At 34.9% G+C, this 27,210-nt stretch overlaps 2 protein-coding genes and 1 non-coding gene across 3 annotated transcripts; 1 reads left to right on the forward strand and 2 right to left on the reverse strand.

Annotated features, from left to right (window-relative positions):
- Window positions 1-8,723: 8,723 nt before the first annotated feature.
- Window positions 8,724-15,326, forward strand: LOC139890945 (cleavage stimulation factor subunit 77). Its single transcript, XM_071873876.1, has 22 exons — window positions 8,724-8,946; window positions 9,053-9,115; window positions 9,203-9,312; window positions 9,483-9,583; window positions 9,679-9,740; window positions 9,828-9,968; window positions 10,435-10,563; window positions 10,666-10,712; window positions 10,984-11,047; window positions 11,328-11,448; window positions 11,545-11,603; window positions 11,682-11,750; window positions 11,999-12,139; window positions 12,228-12,292; window positions 12,718-12,814; window positions 12,930-12,989; window positions 13,125-13,280; window positions 13,367-13,424; window positions 13,510-13,608; window positions 13,857-14,003; window positions 14,230-14,415; window positions 14,847-15,326. Exons 1-22 carry the CDS (start codon window positions 8,890-8,892, stop codon window positions 15,035-15,037), a joined length of 2,223 nt encoding a protein of 740 aa, XP_071729977.1. The 5' UTR covers window positions 8,724-8,889; the 3' UTR covers window positions 15,038-15,326.
- Window positions 15,327-15,631: 305 nt separating this feature from the next.
- On the reverse strand, window positions 15,632-15,703 carry TRNAW-CCA (transfer RNA tryptophan (anticodon CCA)). The gene has a single exon. It is a non-coding gene; the product is annotated as a tRNA-Trp (tRNA).
- A 561-nt stretch (window positions 15,704-16,264) lies between these two features.
- LOC139890946 (probable N-acetyl-gamma-glutamyl-phosphate reductase, chloroplastic) lies at window positions 16,265-20,269 on the reverse strand. The gene is made up of 14 exons (XM_071873877.1): window positions 20,147-20,269; window positions 19,839-19,924; window positions 19,617-19,739; window positions 19,007-19,114; window positions 18,824-18,910; window positions 18,639-18,689; window positions 18,438-18,509; window positions 18,199-18,318; window positions 17,969-18,029; window positions 17,510-17,590; window positions 17,315-17,394; window positions 17,043-17,132; window positions 16,632-16,760; window positions 16,265-16,507 (listed from the first exon to the last, which is right to left on the reverse strand). Exons 2-14 carry the CDS (start codon window positions 19,899-19,901, stop codon window positions 16,400-16,402), a joined length of 1,173 nt encoding a protein of 390 aa, XP_071729978.1. The 5' UTR covers window positions 19,902-19,924; window positions 20,147-20,269; the 3' UTR covers window positions 16,265-16,399.
- Window positions 20,270-27,210: the final 6,941 nt, after the last annotated feature.

Consider the following 27,210-nt stretch of genomic DNA (forward strand, 5'->3'; position numbering starts at 1 on the left):
TAATCATCAAGAAGCTTTGAAGATGGCCAGCAAATTGATAGAAACGGTGGACGAAATTGTAGTGCTGGCACCTAAAGCCGAGGATAAGTCGGGTAGCAACAAAAGAAATTGGGAAGCTCCCCAATCAAGCAACAACAACTTTGCCAAGAAGCCTTTCACCTCCGACGGCAAGAAGGGTTATGCCGGAAACCTACCTCTTTGCAACAAATGCAACAAGCATCACTTTGGTGAATGTGGCAAGCTAATTTGCCATCGGTGCCAAGGAAATGGTCATAAGGCCAACGATTGTAAAAGTGCCGCCCCCGTCGCTCGAAAGGGGCCCAATGCACCAAAGACGGTTACTTGTTACGAATGTGGTCAAACGGGTCATTATAGAAATGCATGCCCAAAGAAGAAAGATAAGCCTAATACGCGCGGCTTAACTTTCAATATTAACACCGAGGAAGCCCGAGAGGACAATGAACTAGTCACGGGTACGTTTCTTCTCAACAATTCTTATGTCTCTTGCTTATTCGATTCGGGTGCCGATAAGAGTTTTGTATCCAAGACTTTGACTCATTCTTTTAGCACTCCACCACTCCCACTAGATACTGCTTATACTATTGAAGTGGCCAACGGGAAACTATTGAGTGCCGAAAATTTTTATTGGGGGTGTACGTTAAACTTAATGGGTAAAGAGTTTGAAATTGACTTGATACATATAGAACTAGGGAGCTTCGATGTAATCATTGGTATGGATTGGTTAGCCAAAATGAAATCTCACATCCTTTGCGATCTTAAAGCGATTCAAATTCCTATCGAGAATGGTGAACCCTTGATTGTCTATGGCGATAAGAGTTGCACCGGACTCAACCTCGTCTCGTGCCTTAAAGTTAAAAAATACCTTCGTAAAGGTTGTTTTGCGATTCTAGCCCATGTTAAGAAAGTCGGGATTGACGAGAAGCATATCGATGATGTGCCAATTGTTAGTGACTTTTCCGATGTATTTCCCGACGAATTGCTGGGTCTTCCACCTCATTGACCGGTAGAATTCCAAATCTATCTTATTCCGGGAGCCGCACCCGTAGCACGTGCACCGTATAGACTTGCTCCATCCGAAATGCAAGAATTGCAAAGTCAAATCCATGAACTACTTGACCGTGGTTTTATCCAACCTAGCCATTCACCATGGGGCACTCCGATTTTGTTCGTTAAGAAGAAAGATGGATCCCTACGAATGTGTATTGATTATCGTGAACTAAACAAATTGACGGTTAAGAACCGATATCCTCTTCCGCGCATCGATGACCTCTTTGATCAAATACAAGGGTCTTGTGCATATTCGAAAATCGATCTCCGTTCGGGTTATCATCAACTAAGGGTTAAGGGGGAAGATGTCTCCAAGACCGCTTTCCGGACTCGTTATGGTAGTTATGAATTTCTTGTAATGTCATTTGGTCTCACTAACGCACCGGCGGTGTTCATGGATCTCATGAACCGCGTGTGCAAACCATACCTCGACAAATTTGTTATTGTTTTCATCGATGATATTTTGGTCTATTCTAAAAGCGAAGAAGAACATGAAGAACATCTCCGACTTGTGCTTGAACTCTTGAGATAAGAACGACTCTATGCCAAATTCTCCAAGTGAGAATTTTGGTTGAATGAAGTTCAATTTCTTGGTCATGTTGTAAGTGATCAAGGTATTAAGGCCGATCCATCAAAAATCGATGCCATTAGCAAATGGGAGACTCCTACTACTCCTACTCACATTCGTCAATTCTTGGGTCTCGCCAGATACTATCATAGATTCATCAAGGATTTATCTTTAGTTGCTCATCCTCTAACCGCATTAACTCACAAGGGAAAGAAATTCATTTGGGCAACCGAACAAGAGTCCGCATTTCAAATCTTGAAGACAAAGCTAACCACCGCTCCTATCTTGTCTCTTCCCTAAGGCAATGATGATTTTGTTGTATATTGTGATGCCTCGAAACATGGTTTTGGGTGTGTATTGATGCAATGAAAGAAAGTCATTGCTTATGCCTCTCGACAATTGAAAATTCATGAACGGAACTATACGACACATGATCTCGAACTCGTAGCCGTTATCTTTGCATTTAAAATGTGGAGACACTATCTTTATGGAACCAAGAGTACTATCTTCACCGATCACAAAAGCCTCCAACACATCTTCGACCAAAAGCAACTAAACATGAGACAACGTCGGTGGATTGAAACTTTAAACGATTATGATTGTGAGCTTAGTTACCATCCCGGGAAGGCAAACGTAGTAGCCGATGCCTTAAGTCGAAAGGAAAGAGCGGTGTCTCTTCGTGTCCGAGCTTTAAACATCACCATTCACACCAACCTCAATAGCCAAATTCGTGTAGCCCAAGATGAGACTCTCAAGGATGAAAACATCTCTCTCGAACGCTTGAACGTCCTCGCCTCTCGATTCGAAGTTAAGGAGACCGGACTCCGATATTTCGCCGGAAGAATTTGGGTGCCTAGTTATGGGGACTTCCGAAGCCTTATTCTAGACAAAGCCCATAAGTCAAGGTATTCGATTCACCCCGGTGCCAATAAGATGTACCACGACCTTAAGGAACAATATTGGTGGCCGAACATTAAAAGGAACGTCGCTACTTATGTTGGGAAATGCCTAACTTGCTCCAAAGTCAAAGCCGAACATCAAAGACCGCCCGGACTACTTCAACAACCCGAAATCCCACAATGGAAGTGGGAGAGAATAACGATGGATTTTATCACAAAACTACCAAGAACGGCGAGCGGTTATGATACTATTTGGGTTATTGTAGACCGTCTCACCAAATCCGCCCACTTCCTAGCCATGAAGGAAACCGACAAAATGGAGAAACTTGCACAAATTTACATTAAAGAGATCGTTTACCGTCACGGTGTGCCTTTATCGATTATTTCTGACCGAGATGGCTGTTTTATTTCTAGATTTTGGCGTACTTTACAAGAAGCGTTGGGAACGCGTTTAGACATGAGCACCGCATATCATCCACAAACTGACGGACAAAGCGAACGCACAATTCAAACCTTGGAAGACATGCTACGAGCTTGTGTTATCGATTTCGAAAAAGCTTGGGACAAGCACTTGCCTCTCGCCGAATTCTCTTACAACAATATTTACCACGCGAGTATCAACGCCGCACCTTTCGAAGCATTGTATGGCCGAAAATGTCGTTCTCCTCTTTGTTGGGCCGAAGTAGGCGACACACAAATCACCGGACCCGAACTCATTCATGAAACAACCGAGAAGATCGTTCAAATCCGAGATAAGCTTAGGACGGCCCGAAGTCGTCAAAAGAGCCATATCGACAAAAGACGCAACGACCTCGAATTTCAAGTCGGCGACCGCGTAATGTTAAAAGTCGCACCTTGTAAAGGTGTAATCTGTTTCGGGAAGCGCGGGAAGCTAAATCCGCGGTATATCGGTCCTTTCGAAATCTTGGAGCGTGTTGGAACCGTTGCTTATCGTTTAGATCTTCCGCCTCAACTGAGCTCCGTTCATCCTACTTTCCATGTATCAAATTTGAAGAAGTGTTTCGCCGAACCCGAACTCGTCATCCCTCTCGAGGAACTTACTATTGATGACAAACTTCATTTTGTGGAGGAACCGGTTGAAATCGTAGACACCTCCGTCAAGACGCTAAAACAAAGTAGAATCCCAATTGTCAAGGTCCGTTGGAATGCTAAAAGAGGACCCGAGTTTACTAGGGAAAGGCAATATCAAATGTAAAAGAAATACCCTCATCTATTCGCGGATTCGAAAACGCAAGATCTCGAGGAAGAAACAACGACTGCTACGTCTACTTAAATTTCGGGACAAAATTTCTTTTAAGGAGTAGGTAATGTAACATCCCGCCTTTTTCCGTTTACTTATTTAAAGTCCGTTATATAATTATAGCATCTTCCGTTAAAACACGTCTTAAAATATTTCGTTTAGGTAATTCATTTGGTTAATACACGCGCCCGCTTTAAACTTGAGGGACCAATTTTTCCATTTGACCAAAGGTGTGACTAGGTCAAAGAGTCAACTCCTTCCTCATCCATTCATTATCCATTTCTTTTTTCATTTTTCTTAATACTTTCAACATTTCTCTCAAAACTCCAATTCAAAGATTCATCATCCATTTTCAATCTAGCAATCAAACATCAAAACAAATTACATATTTGGAATCCTTGCATTTTCCTCTTCAATTCCATACCGATTTCATCTAGTTTGGGTAACTTTCTAAAATCACTAGATTCTTTGTTCTTGATGTTTTTAACTTATAAAAGTGTTAATTAGTATCTATGGCTCAAGTCTAACATGAATATATGATTTATATGCTTGTTCTTGTCATTTTGATGTAACTAGCTTAAACTTGAAATGGGTGTGTTTGATTTTGAGATTTGGTTGCTCAAATGTTGCTAGATGTTAAAAGTGCATGTATTAAATGTGTTCCTAGCATCACTAGCTTCAATTTGGTATGTAGGTTGGCATGGATTAGCTTCATAAACATAATTGGTAAATTTGTGATTTTGAGTTAGGGTTTGATAGAAGTAAAAATGGATTTTTGATGCATTAAATGCTTTGCAATGTGGTTTGTAAGTGTTTAGTAGTATTATATGCATAATTACCTACAAAACGGCGTATTATATATATGCATTTAATTCCCGAATCATAAATGTGTATTTATGAATTTGAAGTATTAATAATGAGCATTAATTGAGCATTCAATTTGGAAATTCGATTATTTCAATGATGTTTTTAATTGATAAAATGTGTTTAGTTGTGTTCCTTGTTAAATTACCTTTCCAACGATGTATGGCATGTATTTTGAATGTTTTCGGTTCATGAGTTATGATAAATTGAGTTTTGGTTCGAGACTTAACAAAATACTGCAACCAGCACTTTTTCCAGGAACGCGTGCCGCGCATCCTTTTGCGCGCCGCGCACATGGTGAAGTGAAAGTGCTTAACTCCTGGACTGGTATCTGATCTGGTTCCACGTTGTAGTGCGCGGTGCGCGCAAGTGCCACTTTTACTTGTGCTTTATTGTTCACAAAATCTTTCCCGCTTAACCGCAACTCCGATTAACATGAAATTTGGTTAACATGCTCATATATGATTCCTCATCATGAGAAAATTGTCGGATACCCGACCCGACCCCGTTGACTTTGACTTTGACCAAGTTTGACTTTTAGTCAAACCTAACCAAATATTTATGCAATCATTCTAACTTGCTCTTATGCTTGTATCTTGCATGAAACTTGACAATTTGATTCACATGCTATATGATCGAGTCGTAACGAGCCATAGGACTAATCGAACATCTTTGACCAACCGTGTTTATCGTTATTGATACAACCTACTTGTTTAGGTCAAGACTAGCACTCGTTCTTGCACACGTTACTTTGTGAAGTACTTTATTTACTCGTGCACTCAAGGTGAGATCATAGTCCCACCTTTACTCTTTTAAACTTACATTTAGGATGAGAAAACATAAACGTTTCATTTTACAACGTGAACACAAGTACGAAAACAAACATTCTACATACGAGTTAGAACAAAATCCTCAATTCGATTATCATTAGTTACACTTGCCGGGTGTAAGCGAGAACTTATGTTGTATGGCCATATGGGTTTGACAAACCCTCATTCGGACGGTTCGCTACCGTTATTCGGATGAAATATATTTTCAAGAAACAGTGTATGTTCTAACACTATTGTGATGGGGTTCTATGGATGGAAAGTTAAGCCTTGATAATTGGGTGCTCGTGATAACAAATTTTAGAATGGTTTACTATTATTTCAATGATATAAATCTTGTGGTTCATTTGTACTTACTTACTTACTTAAACCTATGATTTCACCAACGTTTTCGTTGACAGATTTCTATGTTTTTCTCAGGTCCTTGAACGTTTTGTGATACATGCTTCCGCTCATTATTTTGATACTTGCATTGGATGTCGAGTATATATGCATACATGGGGCGTCTTTTGGCTACTTTTAAATTGTGTCGCATAGGTTTCATTTGTACTTATAACGATGTAACGTAACTTGTGGTTGAACTATTCTTGTAAACTTTGAAACAATCTTTACATTTGAAATGGATGCGACATATTTTGGGTCAAATGTCTGTTTTAAAGACTTATGACCACATAACGGGACCTAAGTAGACGGCGCCGTCAATGTCGATTTTGTCGGGTCGCTACATTTAATACACGTGTTTTGACCCAAAATCAACTTCTTCCTCCTTGATTTGAGCTTTCTCTCTCTCAAATGGGTTTCTCACTCTAGAACCTTTGATTGGAGAGATGATGTGGTTGGTGTAATGTTGAATGTGTTTCAACTACCACACAATTGGCCACTAAAGCCCCAAACTCGTCCTCATGTGAAAAGACAAGAATGCCCCTCATTACACTTTAAATTAAAAAGCAGGAATCTGTCAACAGCAGCAGTGCGCGGCGCGCACACTTACCCCTGCGCGGCGCGCACAAGGGTCTGGGCAGACTCTGACCCCTGTTTATTTACACAATGCTTCCCACACTTTATATACCATATTTACACTTCTGTACAATAATTATTCGGGTCTTACAGCAACTCTTAAAAATAATCTTGTTCCTTTAAAGGTGTGAATCGTCATGCGGAGGGTTCTAAATAATCAGATTCCAGTTCGTACCGAACTTGACAAGAGAGATATCGATCTTGACTCGTTAGGTGCCCTCTATGTGACGAAGACATTGAGTCGATTAATCATTCATTGATTTTTTTTCGTTCTGCGTTGTATGTTTGGGAGAGAATTTACAAGCGGTGGAACTTAGGACCGGTCACAAACTTAAGTATTAACGAGGCTTTTCCATGGTAAATGTATTCGTTCTCTTACTCTAGTGGGTGCCGTTATTCGGAAAGCAGTGGAGTGGACTTGTGCTTATCTTATTTGGCGGAATCAAAATCATAAAGTATTCACCGACAAGAAGATCGAGTGGTTAGGTTGGCTAACTAACCCTTTAATGTATTGTATTTAGTTTGAGCTTGTAAATGTTGTCAAAGTTGCACTCTCGGCAACACATTTGTTTCGAGTTGTACTGCTACTTTTTCGAGTCATATAGCTTCCAGATCTCCTTATAACTGGGCTATTCAAGCTTTGTAATGGCCTGATTTGCCCCCTTCGAGTTTTTATATAATTCCTTGTTTTTCGAAAAAAAAAAATTATACTACTACTTAAAAATTAATAGTAAAAGTAAATATTTAATTATCACTGAATTTCAAAATTGGCAAAAATTCTCGCTGTGAGGAGTAAGTTTCTTCATATATCATTAGAAAAGAGAAACATCTCATTATAGTAAATTTCTCTTTGACCTCAAAAAAACTCATAGATATTCACCTCTCTTCCATCGAATGTCCTTTGAGCGTTCATTGTTTTTTGAGAAAATGAAAAAGAAGAATGGTTGACGAAAATTTCTGATAATAAGTTATTCTATTTAAGAAGATAAAACGTTATTCTAAAAAATCTGAAAAATGTAAGGAAGCTTGATCCTGAAAATCTTTTTTTATCTGGTGCAACACGCACCACGCACCACGCATAGACCAACACACAGTGCGTGTTGTTTGGTGTGTTGTGCGTATTACGCCAGATGGCAGCCCGTCTCGCTGAAAACCTCGTTAACACACACCACTAATGATTTTGCACGCACCATGTGTGGTGCATGGTCAGAAGGCATTTTTGCAATTACATTTTTTAGGACATATTATCAAACACTTTGTGAAATGAGGACATTTTCGCCAATCTCACTTGTTTGATGTATCTGGTTGCAGAGGCGGAGCCACATAGTAGTTACTGGGTGCACGTGACACCACTGAAAATGGAAAATAAATTAACGATTTTATGATTCTGAAAAGTAATTCGTAGATTTCAAATGCAATTTACAGAAAACAAAACTTAGAATTTGAGTTTTCAAATGAGGAAATAGTTAGATCTGACTTTTGTGGGGAAGAAGACCCCGTGTCCCTAGTAGCCAATCACAATTGCACACCTATTAAAACTTTTAACTCTTCTCCTCTTACACCTCCTATAATTTAATCGTTTAACTTTTCACCCCTTTATTTTGAAGTAAACTGTTAACATAAATATATTTGAAATATGACTATCACGGTAATCACCACCTGTTAACATCTTTCTAACATTTGTTTTGTGTTTTTTTAGTTTTAATGTGTAAGATGTAAAATGATGATGTAACACTCAAATTTTGTTAACACCATTTGATCATTAAAATTTAAAAAGACACCTAAATTTTAATAATTTAAATTAGATTTCATTAAGGAAATAGTATATGTACATTTATATGTACCACTATTTAATGTATAAATTCACTCTAAAAATCTTTTTAATTAACGGTGAATTCACTTCACTCTGAATATATAAAGTAAGTTTATTATTTTGTGCTAGCATTGGAAAAAATTCCTGGCTCCGCTGTGTCTGGTTGTGTTTCTATTTTCGCTGGGCCTCGTTAGTTTAGTTTGTTGAGTTGTTTTTCTATTGAAATTTCTGTTTTCTTAAAAGAGGAAAAAAAAAAAAAAAAAAAAACTGAACATCTAATTAAACCGGGAGATAGGGAGTGAAACTATTGACATACTTGAGGGACGGGGAATGCAATTTAATCTTTATATCTGTTTCATCCCCAAAACCTAATTCCATCGATCGATTCGTTGTATAATTCACAAGATTAAAGAGTAATTAACGTTTACAATTTATTATATCCACAATCACTCCGATGCTGTTTTAAGTTCTTCTGCTATAAACCCTAGTCAATTCCTTTTTTTATATATACAAATACATACACAAAATATATACGCACAGAATCACTTCATAATCTCTGTTTAAATCGAATTATGGAAGAAGATAAATACAGTGTTGAATCTGCAGAAGCACTTGCGAATGAAGCATTGGTGAGTCACAACAATTTTTGTGCAGTTAAAATAATTATTATTTATTATTTATTATTTATTGATGTATTCATATGAAATCTATGTGAATTTTATTTTTGTTTATTAGCGATTGCCGATAACAGAAGCAGTGCCTGTATATGAGCAGCTATTGGCTACCTTTCCAACTGCAGTAAGTTTCTAACTAGGGTTTATATGTTAAAAAAAATGCTTAGTGATGATTCCTCTTAATTACTTATTGTGTGTGTTTAATTGATAGGCTAAATATTGGAAACAGTATGTTGAAGCACATATGGCTGTTAATAATGATGATGCAACAAAGCAGATTTTTAGCAGATGCTTATTAAATTGCCTGCAGATACCTCTATGGTATAAATTCTTTCATGAATTTACATATATATTAGTGAATACTTATGCTTATAATAACTAATGTTGTCCTGATAAAAGAGGTGGGGATGCATTTTATAATTAACTCATGCTATTCAATGTTGCTAATAAGATTGGTGTTTCTGATTATGTTACAATTATGTATACTGTAGGCGGTGCTATATAAATTTTATTAGGAAAGTTAATGAGAAGAAGGGGTTGGAGGGTCAAGAGGAAACCAGAAAAGCTTTTGACTTTATGCTCGGTTACGTAGGTTTGTTTTCTTCACGTATTCTCTAGGAAAACTGGATTATTGTTATACTTTTTGCTACCAAGTCTAAATCTTTTATCTTTTCCTTCTATGAGCAGGATCTGATATTTCTGCTGGGCCTGTTTGGACTGAATATATCAACTTTTTAAAATCCTTACCGGTTAGTAAGCTATATCTTGCTTATCACATTAACAAATTCTGTTTTTTATCATTATTTTTATTAATTGTCTCAGAGATAATGATACAGGCCCAAAACCCACAAGAAGAGTCACAGAGGATGACTGCATTACGAAAAGTATACCAAAAAGCTATCGTGACTCCTACACATCACATAGAGCAACACTGGCGGGACTACGAGAATTTTGAAAATTCAGTTAGTCGTGCTCTGGTAATTATCTGCTTAAAAATTTTTAAATTCAGAGCACACTAGTTTTGTCTGCCTTTTGTCCTTTTCTATTTAGACCCAGAAATAAGTCATTATCCTGAAAAACTTAGGTTGGTTATGTGGTTAAACTAACCGGGCTTCTTAGTATATGATTCTATTCGTAACTCATAGCACCTCCTAAATTGTCTAATGGGAACATTAAACTTGTAAATGCAGTTCTTTTTCCTCTTCTTCTGTAATCACGATTAACATATCTATTTATAAACAATAGATGGAAAGTTTGGGGGTCAAAACAGTCTGGTATACCTGTTTCAAACTGTACTTAAAACATGTGTCAAACAGTCTGGTCTACCTGTTTCAAACTGTACTTAAAACATGTGTCAACCCAAACTATTTTGACTCAATACTCCGTTTGTCTGACCCGCCTTGCCTTTCACCTCTAGTTTTGATGATATTATATGTTAAACAGGCCAAAGGGCTGGTATCAGAGTATCAGCCAAAGTATAACAGTGCAAGGGCTGTCTATAGAGAGCGAAAGAAGTATGTTGATGAGATTGATTGGAACCTGCTTGCAGTACCACCTTCTGGTTCTGCTAAGGTAAAGTTTTTCTATTATTTATTTATTTTTTTTATTTTTTTTATCTTTGCATTTAAATTAAATGTTTCAATTTAATTGCTCACTATTTTCTTGAATTGACAGGAAGAATTGCAATGGACAGCATGGAAGAAATTCTTAGCCTTTGAGAAGTATGTTTCATATCATCATGCATGTTTTACACCTTTATCTCTATTGTACATGAGATCTTATTATAGATACCATTGTCTGAAACTACTCTGTATCTCCCTGTTTTTTCTTCTCTTGTATCACTGTATTTTAATCTATAAATTTGGTTGCGAATCTCTCATTATTAAACAATTTGACATTGTTGTCTTAATATAATTATGGTTTCCCACAACAAAATATGTAACTTTAAGTGTTTATAGTTCATTTCCTTACTATGTGTATTCTTAATCTCAGGGAGAACCCACAACGGATAGATACTGTGTCTGCTAACAAGCGCATCTCATTTACTTATGAGCAGGTTTGTTAACTATTTCAATCTTAATAGCATTACATGTATTTAAAAGGTCTGTTTGTATTTGGTTATATGGGGTTATAGTAACATGCCTCTAAGAACAGGTCAAGTCAACCATAGTCAGTGGTTCTTATCAATATTCAAGTTTTTTTTTTTTTTTTTCTTTTTCTTTCTTATATCATTAATTCGATCTGTTGAAGGGCAGCATTATATGGGTAGATTTTGTTGTATATGTTGGCTGCATTACTATTCTCTTCTAACTTTAACCACCCTTTTCTGTTTTCAGTGCCTCATGTATTTATATCATTACCCAGATATATGGTTTGACTATGCTAAATGGCATGCAAAAAGTGGATCTATAGATTCTGCAATCAAAGTATATCAACGATCATTGAAGGCTCTTCCTGGTAATTTTGATGAACATTTGCAATTAGATATTGAACTCTTGTTTATACTTTTGTAAATAATTTGTAGTTCACTGTGTCGATTAACCTTTATTTCAGATTGTGCATTGTTAAGGTATGCTTATGCTGAGCTTGAGGAATCACGTGGGGCAATTCAGGTATAAAAAGAGCTGGATGTAATTTCCTTCATATTACGTATTCTAGACATCTGTTGTTCTAACTTCGTCGTGTTTTAGGCTGCAAAGAAGGTATACCAAAGCCTTTTAGGAGATGGTGCAAATACAACTGCATTATCACATATACAGGTATGATCTTTTTATGCTTTTTACATAGTTACCACTCTTAAGAACAAGCAAATCTGTGATGTTAATATGAAATCACGAGAATAGAATACGGATAGTATGTGTAAGCTATCTCACAAACAGCTTTGTTTTCTGTTTTTTTTTTTTTTTTTTTTTTTTTTTTTTTTTTTTTTGTTAATATGTTCTAATTGGTTCAATTTGTTGTGTTAGCCAGTATTCATTTGTGTAAACCATTATCTACTGACCTGCAGTTTATCCGATTCTTAAGAAGAACGGAAGGTGCTGAGGCAGCTCGCAAGTATTTTTTGGAAACGCGCAAATCTCAAAGTTGTACATACCATGTTTATGTTGCTTATGCGACGATGGCATTTTGTATGGACAAAGATGCAAAGGTTGATGTCACTTTGTGTTTTGCCTTCGTATATACGTTCTTCTCTTCGAGTTTGTCCTCGACATCTAATTCTTGCTATTTGTACACAGATTGCTCACAATGTGTTTGAAGTAGGATTAAAAAGATTTATGAATGAGCCTGGATACATTCTTGAGTATGTGCTTCCATACCCTATTTTTTATAAAATGTTTGTCAACTCAAAGAAATTTAAGGTGTTACTTGTTTTTCAGTCTGCAGATCTTATTATGTCTTATGTGTGCGGACGCGCAGACGTTATTGCAGACTGTTTGTTTTTTGAAGACATAAGATAAAATAATTTTTTATTTTGTCTGCAACCTCGCGGACTTAGAAATATGTTGCAGACATGATTAAGCTGTTTTGCAGACATAAAAACAAACACTCTTCATTATTCAACATGCAAACTTAGACAAAACATCTTAAAAAACAAACAACACCCAAGTTTAATTGAACTATAACTATTATTGTTTTATTTGTTTTGTGGCGTACACTATGATTTGAAGATTGTGTGTTTAGGTTATTTGTGGAATATTAATAATTACTTCTCATTGTATAATGTAGATATGCAGATTTTTTGTCTCGCCTGAATGACGATCGAAATATCAGGGCTTTATTTGAACGTGCATTGAGTTCTCTTCCACCCGAAAAGTCTGTTGAGGTGCATTGATTTTGACTTCAATACCCTAATTAATGTTTTTGTCATAATCTCACTGAGGATATTATCCATTGTATATGATATAACAATCTTACTATATAATTGTCTCGTGTTTTAGGTTTGGAAAAGGTTCTCTCAATTTGAGCAGACATATGGAGATCTTGCTAGCATGTTAAAGGTAATGTCACGTATTTCGTACTGAAGTACTTTATTTTAACATCTTTTATAAATGTGCATCCAGTTTATTTTGAACTTTGTGTGGACCCCATTGTGCATTCAGAAGTTGAGATATTTTGTGTTTATATACATGCAGGTGGAACAAAGAAGGAAAGAAGCTCTTGCTAGATTAAGTGAAGACGGATCATCAGCTTTATTAGAAGATTCTTTGCAAGATGTTATATCAAGATATAGTTTTAAGGATCTTTGGCCGTGCTCGTCAAAAGAACTCGATCATTTATCTCGCCAAGATGTATTATTCTCTATTTTTTATTTTATTTTTTATATGAACGTATTGTGTGCGAAATCTTTGCTTAATAATTTTCCTTTTCATTTCAGTGGCTTTCGAGTAATGCAAACAAGAAAATTGAGAAATCAGTTCTGTCAAATGAAACAGGTTTTTGACTTTTTGTAGTTAGTATTGAACTTTCTAAGTTAAGGGTTATCTAGTTACTAATCATATTTTGCTCTTCTAATTACAGATAAAAGTTCGGTACAGTTGCCAAATCCAAACATCAACCCTAAAGTTGCATATCAAGATACCTCGAGGATGGCGGTATATGACTCGAGACAAAAGCCTGGTATACTACAATGTGAATCTAACTAAAGGGTTACAGTTAAAATTTTCTTTATTGGGGTTATAATTTTAACTCGAACAGTGCAAATAAAATATTTAACCAAAATGGGTCGTATGGCCGTATGGGTCAATTGGTTTGAAACTGACCCATTCTATTCATATGGCAAAGTTGATTTGTATTGTTATATCAATTATGTATGTATGTGTTTTTATTTGGATTATTAATCAATATTAATTATTTCAATTATGTAGGTTTAACAACTACAGGTATTTCTTCTACGGTTAGCCCGTTGCCTAACTCTAATGCATCACTGTTAGTCACTGGTGGACTCCCAAACGCTCCAAAAGCCCCATCACCTTCTTTGGCAACATTTATAGCAAGTTTGCCCCCTGCAGATGGTATTAAATTTATCTTATTCTGTATTGATGTTTAATGTATCGATGTGTTCAACGATCTTCACTTTAAACACGGTCAAGCGTGCCGCGTTTATGTAGTAATATGTACTGGAATTTAAGTTATCTTAATTGGTTGCTAAAAAAGTGAAGTGGGTAGATGATTTTAGAGTCGTGAACATATATATGTTACATTTTCTAATGGTTGATGAATTTTCTGAAAATGGTACAGGTCCAATGCCTGATGTTGATTACGTTATATCAATATGTTTACAAAGCGTTCTACCGATTGTGGAACCTGGAAAATTGCTGACTCAGCCTCACGTGGGACCTGCTTCTAGCGATGTTTCTGGATCAAACAAATCCCATATGTTCAAACCAAGAGACCGACAACACGGGAAACGTAAAGATGCAGACAGTATGTTGTATAACTTATTTTATTATTTATTATTTTTTTTGAAAGGCAATAGTTGGCATCGAATACTCTCATTTGCCACGCACACACGCGCTTTCGGGCGTTGACCCGAACCATATTACAGGGATCCGAACCTTAAACCATCCCGAGGGGCAGGCGGGTCGGACCTTGATCCTGAAACAGTGTATTTAACCATACATGTACTTTCAGTAAAATCTTCAAATGTTTCTACTAATTACAGAAATAAGATGTTTACCCTTGCGTCCTTGGTAAACTAGGTTGTTAAAAGGTGTCTCTACAACTACTACATGGTTAATTTTTTTTTTTTTTTTTTAAGTTGTTGTTCAACTTTGTTTTCTTGCACCTTATTTTTATTACTTGAAGATGGTAGAAGACATTTTGTTTGACTTATTTACTTTATTTGTCCTGTTTAGGACAAGACGATGATGACACTAGCACGGTTCAAAGTCAACCACTGCCTAAAGATGCTTTCAAGATACGACAACTAAGAAAAGCACGAGCGGCTAGTTCTCAAACTGGAGCTGCATCATATGGTAGTGTACAAACTGGATCGGCTTCATATGGCAGTGGACTCTCAGGGGAGCAATCTGGCAGCTTTGGCTGACCGTTTATTAATTACTGTTATTTGTAGTTTTGATCAAAATGGGAGTCAACCGATGAGCCAACCGGTGAAGTGGCTTACTTGCGATCACATGTTACGAAGCAGAACACTTTGAAAACCTGTTTAGTACAAGTGTACCACCAGTTTACCATTTGTATGTGGTAGATTATTATAGTAGTAGCTAAGAGAGCTAAGTTGTAACATATAAATTATTACTGTTGGATGGTCTCAAAGTAATATAAATTTCTGTTGACTCCCAAAATCCAAACTTAGTAATTCAATTAAACTTTTACACATGACTTGATGTTTTTTATCTGATTATTTATTTAATGCAACTGTTTTGCTACTGGTCTATAGTTGTGTGTTTGTTTACTGTATGAACTTTGTATTTTTTTTATTAGGCAAGTGATTTCCTTAAAATTTGATAATTTGAAAGTATGTATGCCATTTATCACATTTATCCTTGTGTATATCATGTTATAACAGATGAAAATAATAAATAAAATTGCGGCATGACAATCTGTTTCGCAAGTACTTGTATTCCTTCTCAGTTGCAAATGAAATAAAAAAATAATAACTGAAAAATATATTAAAAAATGAACCTGACGTGAATCGAACACGCAACCTTCTGATCTGGAGTCAGACGCGCTACCATTGCGCCACAGATCCGTTGTGTGTAATTTATACATACTGATATACTTAAAATGGGAATATATGAGCCTCTAAAACCTGCATTTTGTTTTAATCTGATTTTTGCCAACTATAAGCATGATGTGGTTCTCAAAATCGTGATTGATAGCATTTTAAAGTCTTGATCTTGGAAATCTAGCAGGATCGATCTAACATTAAGTCATTAACAACGGCCCAGCTTGCTGGCTTTGGCAACTGCCTTGAAGCTTATTCTGATCGCAAGCATTTACGATGGCTCCTTCCTAAATAATAAGTTATATAAAAGTCCGTCTTTCTTTCTGAATAAACTCGTATGATCTTAATCACAATTTAGGGGGAAAAAAAAAAAAAAAAAAAAACAATTGAGGAACATATTATCTTGAAAAATTTGATGTCTACACTATCCTAATATACTAATACTAATATTATGTAAAAGACATAAAATTAGAGATTCCACATGTCTAAAGAAAGCGAATATGTAAGCTAATACTAAATGAAACTTGATCAATAAAGTATGAAAGTATTATTTCAACAAACAAAAGTATTACAAGAAAACTGATCTCTTTCAACATTATTAGTTAGATTAACAAACAAATGAATATTAAAAATCGCCTCACCTTAATTTTGATAACAACAAGTCTACAAAAAGAAAAGCAGATTACACATAATGGCACATAATGATGATGCTTGCTACATCTAAGGAAATAAAGGCATGCAGCTGAGCCCAGTGTTTTCTGGTATTCCCATCATCAAATTAAGATTTTGCAAGGCTTGACCCGAAGCTCCCTTTACAAGATTATCAATCTTCAAAACATAGTTTTGTAGGATTAGCAATTAGCAATATCTAATCGACTTACAGAAAATTAAACAATGTTATACAGTATTAATTAATTATTTAAAACATAAAGCATGGTTAAGTGTGACATACAACAGATATGATTATAGCTCTTCCCGGGATGCGATCAGGGAAAACGTTTATATGGCAACCGTTTGAACCTTGGACGTACTTGGTGTGCGGTGCCTGATCACCCGGTAGCACCGTTACAAACTCTTCATTCTACACGAACAATATAAAAGAACTTTACGGATAAAAGAATAAGGCTAAGATAAAACGAGTATATGGCTGCATTGAAATGCTAACAACGTCCTTAATCGGTTTATTTAAATATAACAAGTTATTAATTTATAATATAATTTTTACAACCCTACCATGTAGTTTAGGAAATTGGAAAAACTGAAAAAAGTATAATGAATGAAAATTATCAGCAGGTCAACCCAACCCATTTTGACACATCTAGTGATCAGATTACACATAAAATAGAAAAGAATTTGTTTTTACCTCATAATAGCTCTTCAATTTTTGCTTCAAATCCTCAACTGAAATACCAGGAGCCATTTGTACATTTATAGTCGATTGCATGCCTCGGCTCTAGAAATCAAAAAAGTTTATAACAAAATTGAGTTTGATTAATATATATATATATATATATATATATATATATATATATATATATATATATATATATATATATATATATATAAACAACCATAAATGGAACGTTTAGTCACAGAAATAACATATATACAGTTTGTGTAGTGAGTAACAATTACCATTGGCATTAAAGTAGGTGTAAAGCTAACGGTTACTCTTGAATTTGCAGCTTCTGACAATTCTTGTTCAATTTCAGGCACTGAAAGTAGAAGCGTAGACCATCACTACATGAACTATGATGATAATAATGTTTGATTATAAATAAGTATTGCATTAAAACATCAACGTGTCCTGTTAATGGATAAAGGACTGACCATGACGATGTCTCGTGATGCCGTAAGAAAATATCCCTTCAGATACTTCTGTATATAAATTAGCCTCTTTTGCACTACGTCCTGCAAATTTCAAGAACAAACCTTTTCTATAATCTTCGACTAGGGTCACTATATATATTTAAGGGGTGCAATATTTGACCGATTGAAAAAGAAATTCAGTTCGGGTTTGTGTTAAACCAACAACGTTTAATGCCCCATTTTCCTTGATATGTATATATAATGTGTTAAACATGATTAGATATATATCATTATCATGTTAATCTGATTATTTAAAACGAAGATATAGCAAGTTGTAAGCATTTAAATATACAATTTGGGGTCATTATGACCCATTTAAATTGTGTCATTTTTAGTTAACTTCTTTATGAGATCTGTTAATAGGGTCAAAATTACCACAAAAATTAGATATGAGAAAATAGCAACAGTTCAGATAATAACCTGCTCCACTAACTCCAGAATTCGAAACAATAACAATATTTTCCAATGCAATAAGGCTAGCCTGACACAGAAAAACAAAGAATGAGTTATTTTCCAGATCCGTTTTCGACCAAAAAAAAAAAATCTATAATAACTGTTGTGCCATGTCAGTGTGCTGACATGGTACAACAAGCCAATAAGATTTGTTGTAAATGTAAATGAATCTTTCTCTAACTAATTTCGAACCAAACCTTGAGTAAGGGAACTAAAGGGAGTAAAATGGTAGTAGGATAACATCCAGGATTTGCAACAAGGCGTGCATTTTGAATCTTGTTTCGACATATCTCAGTCAGACCATACACAGCTTCTTTCTACAAACCAATAACCAAAAAAAGATCTAAACTTTAAGAAAAAAGGAATGTTTTATTAATCAATTAACCATTAATTAAATAGTTGGCAATATAAGAACTAATATAAAGGACAGACTGACCTGCAATTCTGTTGCTTTGTGAGGCTGACCATACCATTCTCCGTAGTCATTAATATCTCGCAATCTGAAATCCTGCATATATCTCTTACTATTACATGTAGTGATGATTATTAATTGTTATTTACAGTTCAAAATATTTGATACACAAAGACTACAATTAGATTTTAAAGAAAGACTATTAAGTTGTCAAAATGTATTTACCGCAGAAAGATCGACAATCTTTAACCTAGCAGGAAGACCTTTGATAATTTCCTGCAATAAGTTTATAAAAATATAAGATATTATACACAACTTCCCGACTTCAAGAATTCTAAATTACATCACATCTAAATAGTATAAGCAAATTATAAGAAGCTATAGAAATAAAAAAATTTGAAACTAAAAACCTGAGTGGTGCCATGTGGCAAACAACAAAAAACAGCCTCTACACTGGAAAAATCTGCATCTTTGACAGCAACTAAATCAGGCAAATCCTGCAAACATGTATGCAACCACACATTGTAGGGTTTTTTTTATTTAAGTAAAACCAATTATAATAAGAATGATCAAAACCATGAACAAATACGAACCTGTGTAATCAGATGAGGAAATACCGATCCGATCGATTGACCAGCTTTTCGATCAGCAGTCATCAGAGAAATGCCAAAGTAAGGATGGTTTGCAATGAATCTGATAAGCTGAAATATATAAAGAATGCAATAATTCAACTCGAGTAGAAACACACAAAAACTGTACAATACAAATCTTGGCTTAAAATTTGTTGCAATCAAGTTATAATGGATATTTATCAAACATTACAGTATCGTTTGTTTTTTAGTCTGTAGATCTTATTATGTCTTATGTATGCGCGCTCGCGAACGTTTTTGTTGTAGACTGTTTGTTTTTCTGAAGACATAAGATAAAATAGCGTCTTATTCTGCCTGCAAAACTCGCAGACTTAGAAATGTGCCTCTAAGTGTTCCATACAAGATTAAGTTATTTTGCAGACATAAAAACAAACAGTCTTTAGGTGTCAGCATACATACATGCATACATACAGACTTTTAAACCACATCTTCAGACAAAAACATCTTAAAAAACAAACAGCACCTACATGTATAATGTGTGAACAATGAAACACTAACAATTAGACGATAAATAAAATGAAATATTTAGTTATCTGGTGAATGTAATGTTTACCTCTACGCCTGTGTACCCACTTGCTCCAAGAATACCAACATTAACAGACTTGTCTGACTTTTGAGCTGACACCACATAAACACTCATAGGCCTTTTCCCAATTTTTGGTGTTTTCAGCTTATCCTATATTTCAATTTTAATTTCATAATAACAATTACTCAAATGATAAAAAGAAAATAAAAGAATTCAATTAAAGTCATTTTGAACTGTATGAATACAAACCTGAAGCTTGGAAAAGCATCCTCCATTCATAAAATTGGAACATGGAACAATCACTGAATTCATATTATTTTCTACCAAAATAATAACTGCAGATCAAATTTTAATAATTAGATTATAGTCTAATTGGAAATTTTCATGAAGAAACTATTTAAAGATGGCTAATTTACTAAAATGTGAGTGAAATAAACAACTACATACATTACATTGTTATATTATAGCACATACAATGTTCAAACTGATTCTATACTTAAATTCTTTCATCAACAGTTGAAACAATGAAGTTTCTTCATGATTTTGTGTTAAGTTACCTGATGATGATGATGATGATGATGACGATGATATCGAATTTAATGATTGTTTTGCAGGATTTTGGGTTATATATTCGGTGGTTGCAGACGAAACAGAGAAGATTGTATAAACCCTAAAACCAAATAAAGAAATTTAAAAACCTTTTAATTTTTGTCAAAATTAAGTGTGTGTTATAATTCAGTAGGCTTATAACTACCTTTAGTGGTTTGATTCTTGATGTTATAATTCAGTAGGCTTATAACTACCTTTAGTGGTTTGATTCTTGATGTTATAATTCAGTAGGCTTATAACTACCTTTAGTGATTTGATTCTTGATTTAGAATACTAATAATGAAGTGTAAGAACAAAGATGATAATGGAGAGAAAGAAAGAAACACTTTGTAAGTGTGAGAAATGGTGCAAGTTTAATGCTTGCATTCATGAGTATTTATAGCCTAAAATCTCAATATAAAAATACATACTTTGTGTACCAAAATTGACTATATGTATACACCAAAATTGACTATCCATATCTATATTATTATTATTATTATAACACTCCCCCTTGGATAGCAATTTTATTTTGTTGAAGATCAACTATAAATTACTGCCTCGTTAAAAACCTTGCTAAAGAAAACCCAGTGGGAAAAAACTTTAGCTAAGGGAAAAAGAGTGCAGCATGGAGTTGACTCCCCCTCAAGTAGACATCGCTTCAGCTGTTACATCTTTTGAACATGTCTCATGCCAATGTTATGAACGTGTGTTCTGAAAATAGCAGTTGGAAGTGCTTTCGTAAAAAGATCAGCAGAGTTTTTGCTAGATTGCACATATCTCATTTCAATCTGGTTGTCCTTAATGAGATTTTGAGTGTATGAGAAGAATCTAGGTGGTATGTGTTTTGTTCGGTCACTTTTGATATACCCTTCTTTCATCTGTGCTATGCAAGCTGCATTATCTTCATAGATAGTTGTTGGACTTTTATCGCGTTCTAGTCCACAAGAATCAGTAATGAGTTGTGTCATTGATCTCAACCAAAAACATTCTCGAGTAGCTTCATGTAATGCAATCACTTCGGCATGATTTGACGATGTAGCAACAAGTGTTTGTTTTTGAGAACGCCATGATATTGCAGTACCTCCATTTAGGAATACATATCCAGTTTGAGATTTAGCTTTATGTGGATCAGATAAATAACCTGCATCTGCATAACCAACCAAATCTTGTTTTGATTCGTTAGAATAAAATAATCCTAAATCAGTAGTTCCTCGAAGGTATCGAAATATGTGTTTGATCCCATTCCAGTGTCTTTTGGTAGGAGCAGAGCTGAACCTTGCCAACAAATTAACTGCAAAAGAAATGTCAGGTCTTGTACAATTTGTAAGATACATAAGAGCTCCAATTGCACTAAGATATGGTACTTCTGGTCCAAGAATGTCTTCTTGATCTTCACATGGACGAAATGGATCAGCTTCAACATTGAGTGATCTAACAACCATAGGAATACTTAATGGTTTTGCCTTGTCCATATTGAAACGTTTCAAAATCTTTTCAGTATATGTTGTTTGATGTACAAGTAAACCATTAGGCATATGCTCAATTTGTAAACCAAGGCAATACTTGGTTTTTCCGAGATCTTTCATTTCAAATTCTTTCTTTAGAAGTTGAATGGCTTCATAGATCTCTTTATTTGTACCTATGATGTTAAGATCATCAACATAAACAGCTATGATCACATATCCGGATGTTGTTTTCTTAATGAAAACACAAGGGCAAGTAAGGTTATTTGTATACCCTTTGCTTATCAAGTAATCACTTAATCGGTTATACCACATACGTCCCGATTGTTTTAACCCATATAAAGATCTTTGTAATTTAATCGAATACATTTCTTTGGGTTTTGCATTTGATGCTTCTGGTACCTTAAATCCTTCAGGTAACTTCATATATATATCACTATCAAGTGATCCATATAGATAAGCAGTCACAACATCCATGAGATGCATTTCTAAATTTTTAGAAACTGCCAGACTGATTAAGTACCTAAAAGTAATTGCATCCATAACAGGAGAATAAGTTTCTTCATAATCAATTCCCGGTCTTTGAGAAAAACCTTGAGCTACAAGTCTAGCTTTATACCTTGTAACTTCATTTTTCTCATTTCTTTTTCGGACAAAAATCCATCTGTATCCTACAGGTTTCACATCTTTAGGAGTGAGAATGATGGATCCGAAAACTTTTCTTTTATTGAGTGATTCTAATTCAGCTCGTATTGCTTCTTTCCATTGAGCCCAATCATGTCTATTTTGACATTCAACCATAGATGTTGGTTCTGGATCATCATCATTATTCATGATGTCATATGCAACATTAAATGAAAATTTCTCATCAAGATTTTTCATTTCATTTCGGTTCCATAATATTTTTGAATATGCATAATTGATTGCAATTTCTGTATTGACATCATCAATCTCCTCTGCAGTAGGAGTACTGATTTGTGGTTCTTCTTGAACACTTTCTTTTACTTCATTATCAGCTGATTTTCTTTTTCGAGGATTTTTATCCTTTGAACCGATTGGTCTTCCACGTTTCTGACGTGGCAAAGATTCATGAGTGACGTTATTGCCAGCTTTTGGAATTTCAATTCGAGATGGAGTATTTACTGCTGGTATATATGATTTTGTCACCGTTTTTGTATCTGTAAATGCATCAGGCAATTGATTTGCAAGTTCTTGTATATGCATTATCTTTTGAACTTCTGTCTCGCATTCTTTTGTGCGAGGATCAAGATACTTTAATTGAGGTTCACACCATGAAACATCATTTTCTTTATTTTTCATTTCTCCCCCTAATCTAGGGAACAATGTTTCATTAAAATGACAATCAGCAAAACGTGCTGTAAAAACGTCACCTGTCATAGGTTCAATATACCTTAATATTGAAGATGTTTCATATCCAACATATATTCCCAACCTCCTTTGAGGACCCATTTTTGTACGTTGTGGTGTCGCAATTGGAACATACACTGCACAACCAAATGTTCTAAGATGGGAAATATTTGGCTCTTGACCAAAAGCAAGTTGTAGGGGGGAATATTTATGACTTGCACTTGGTCTGATGCGAATCAATGCAGCAGCATGTAAAATTGCATGACCCCATATAGATACAGGGAGTTTTGTTCTCATTATCAATGGTCTAGCGATTAACTGTAAACGTTTAATCAATGACTCGGCTAAACCATTTTGTGTATGCACATGAGCAACAGAATGTTCAACAACAATTCCTATAGACATGCAATAGTCATTAAATGCTTGAGATGTAAATTCACCAGCATTATCAAGTCTCACCCTTTTAATGGTGTAATCAGGAAAATGAGCTCTCAATTTAATAATTTGGGCAAGAAATTTTGCAAATGCCACATTACGGCTTGATAACAGACAAACATGAGACCATCTGCTAGATGCGTCTATTAGAACCATGAAATATCTAAATGGTCCACATGGTGGATGAATTGGTCCACATATATCACCTTGAATTCTTTCAAGAAACATTGGTGATTCTTTCTCAACCTTAAGTGGTGAGGGTCTAGTTATCAATTTTCCAAGAGAGCAAGATGTACATGGAACCATTGTATCATGATGGATTTTTCTATCCTTTAGTGGATGTCCATGAGTACATTCAATAATCCTTTTCATCATTGTTGATCCTGGATGGCCTAATCTGTTATGCCATAAACTGAATACACCAGGATCAATATATTTTTCGTTAACTACCATATGTATTTCTGGTACATTTATATGTGTATAATGTAATCCAGAACTAAGTCTTGGCAGTTTTTCAACCACATGACTCTTGTCAGTGATACTTAAATATTTCTCATTTTCTGTTGTCACTGACTGATAATCATACCCGTTAAGGTATATGTCGGAGAAACTCAATAAATTTCTGCTTGACTTGGGAGAAAATAAGGCATCATTTATTAAAAATTTTGTACCATTTGGTAGTATGAAATTTGCCTTTCCTATCCCTTTTATCAAGTTAGCAGGTCCTGATATTGTATGTATAGTTCCTTCCGTTGGTTTTAGATCAATAAAATATTTCTCGGATTTAAGTATAGTGTGTGTAGTTCCACTGTCTGCTATACAGAGATCTCCACCACTTGATTGATGTTGTATTCCAGCAAAATTCATATTGAACTTCATATATAAGAAATAAATAGTGAGTACATTAATATTACACAATATTTTAAACGCAAATAGATAGTACTGAAACATTTAGCAAACATAATGACAAAGACAGACGATATTAAATCGTTTATTTTTCAAAAGACACACAACTTAAACATTCAAGAAATCTTCATATAAATCAGATGGTTTCTCAGTGACTGTTGGATCAATATTATCCACAAAATTTACTTCCTTTTCTTTACCTTTCAGCGAATCCTGATACATCTTAACAAGATGTTTAGATGTTCGGCAAGTATTAGTCCAGTGGCCCATTCTACCACATCTGTAGCAAGATTCTTCAGAATTTTTAGAAGAATTTTCTTCAACATCTTGTTTAATGGGCTTGTTTTGTGGTTGATATTTATATTTTCGTGGATTACTATTTCTTTGACCACCACGGCCACGACCACGACCACGTCCACGCCCATTACCATTACCATAAGGATGGTTTCTACCATAGTTATGGCTTTTGGCATGATGATGGTGATGGTTATTATAACCACGACCTTGCCCGCGTCCTTGTCCCTGTTTATAATTATTTGCAGTATTTGCTTCAGGGATTGCAAGTGTACCAGTAGGACGGGATTGCTGATTTTTCATTAATAGCTCATCATTTTGCTCTGCAACTAAGAGATATGAATTAAGTTCAGGATATGTTTTGAACTTTAGCATTCTCAAATTTCTTTGCACTGTGATGTTTGCAGCATTCATTGTGGAGAAAGTTTCCTCCATCATGTCTGCATCACTAATTTCATGTCCACAGAATTTAAGTTGTGAACATGTATTATACAGAGCTGAGCTGTATTCATTTACTTTCTTAAAGTCTTGGAACCTTAATGTTCTCCATTGTTCCATTGCAGCTGGAAGTAAAATTTCTCTTTGATTATTGAATCTGCTTTTGAGACCTTCCCATAAAACATGGGGATCTTCTACAGTCACATAATTATTTTGTAAGCATTCATCAATATGTTGATGAATAAAGCAACATGCCGTAGCTTGTTCTTTTTCAGAACAAGTGTTGTTTTCATTTATGGTTTCAAGAATGCCCATTGATTTAAGATGCATTTTTACTTTTATAACCCATGGCATGTAGTTGTTTCCAGTTGATTCTAAAGGAGTAAATTTAAGCTTTTCCAGATTCGACATTTTCTATTATCAAAAATTAAAACAAACATCATGATAAATTAGAGTCAATTTATATTCATAAGTATATAAACATTAAACATAAATTTAATATAACATAAATGATAAGTAGGTGACAGTGTCGACCATGTGTAAGCAATCATAAATAAATGTTATATAACAAAAATATAAATATTAGTAAACATAAATGAAAATTTGGCGACAGTGTCGACCATATATTTTTTCAGGTGGTATAACCGACCTATATCATTCTGGTGGTATAACCGACCATATATCATTCTGGTGGTATAACCGACCATATATCATTTTGGTGGTATAACCGACCATATATCATTTTGGTGGCAGAGCCAACCATATTTAGTATTAAGATTATCGTGCTGATAACGTGTTATAATTCAGTAGGCTTATAACTACCTTTAGTGGTTTGATTCTTGATGTTATAATTCAGTAGGCTTATAACTACCTTTAGTGGTTTGATTCTTGATGTTATAATTCAGTAGGCTTATAACTACCTTTAGTGATTTGATTCTTGATTTAGAATACTAATAATGAAGTGTAAGAACAAAGATGATAATGGAGAGAAAGAAAGAAACACTTTGTAAGTGTGAGAAATGGTGCAAGTTTAATGCTTGCATTCATGAGTATTTATAGCCTAAAATCTCAATATAAAAATACATACTTTGTGTACCAAAATTGACTATATGTATACACCAAAATTGACTATCCATATCTATATTATTATTATTATTATAACAGTGTGAGCTTTTTCTTTTTGGTTCCTGTTTAGGTGGCTTGTTTTGTTCTTTACTGCTTAGCTTACGGAGTAACCTAATTTTGGGCCTTTATTTATGAGATTTTTACTGTAGAGAGCATCCTTTTTCGAAAATAGACGTATAGATCGTCGGATGCGAAATTCATTTGGCAATACCGACGGTAATTACTCACCAATCGACACGTGTAACCTTGTACCGTTGAAATTTTTATATTTGACCCGATTCAAATTCTTTGGTTTTCGTGCCGTTTGATTTAGCATGTATGGTGAGTGGTTACCGTCGCTACCGCCAGATGAATTTCGCATTCTGGCAGTACGTACGTCTATTTTCGAAAAGGGATTTTGACATGGTCTTCTTCTGTAAAAATCTATTTTGTTATATGTATACTCCGTAATGTAAAACTTATTTCAATTTGTTCATAACATATTTTTTTTTTTTTAACATGAAAAGTTTGTTTGATATCAAGAGCAAACAAGGAACAACAAATAACAATAAGAAAATTTACATATGTTACATGTTTATTTATTTTTATTTTTATTTTTATCCTATATCCTAAAATTTGTCCCAATAATTATCGTTCCAGCAAGTCCAAAACGCCAACGCCAACAAAATATACAAAACACACCCCAAACTATGTAAGATGTGCAACTTTTTTAGGGGTAAAAAATGTAAAAACTATATTTTATTAAAAAAAACTTAAGCAAACTCCACCCAAACTTTTTAACGAGCCACATCCTCCCGCTCGCTAAGAGTTAAACATCTCTGACACCACCGACCAACTCGAAATAATTTTACGAACGCGACGAAACTAACTATACGCGAAACGGACGATTTTTTAAAAACGTTAAATATTCTGGGCTATCTTCCGTACGTACATATGTATACATGTATGATAAACAACTCAAACTAATTACATCATATTGATAGTTCCGCCCCCTTTTTCAC

This window comes from Rutidosis leptorrhynchoides, chromosome 2, assembly GCF_046630445.1.
Source record: "Rutidosis leptorrhynchoides isolate AG116_Rl617_1_P2 chromosome 2, CSIRO_AGI_Rlap_v1, whole genome shotgun sequence".
In the NCBI taxonomy this organism is placed as follows: domain Eukaryota; kingdom Viridiplantae; phylum Streptophyta; class Magnoliopsida; order Asterales; family Asteraceae; genus Rutidosis; species Rutidosis leptorrhynchoides.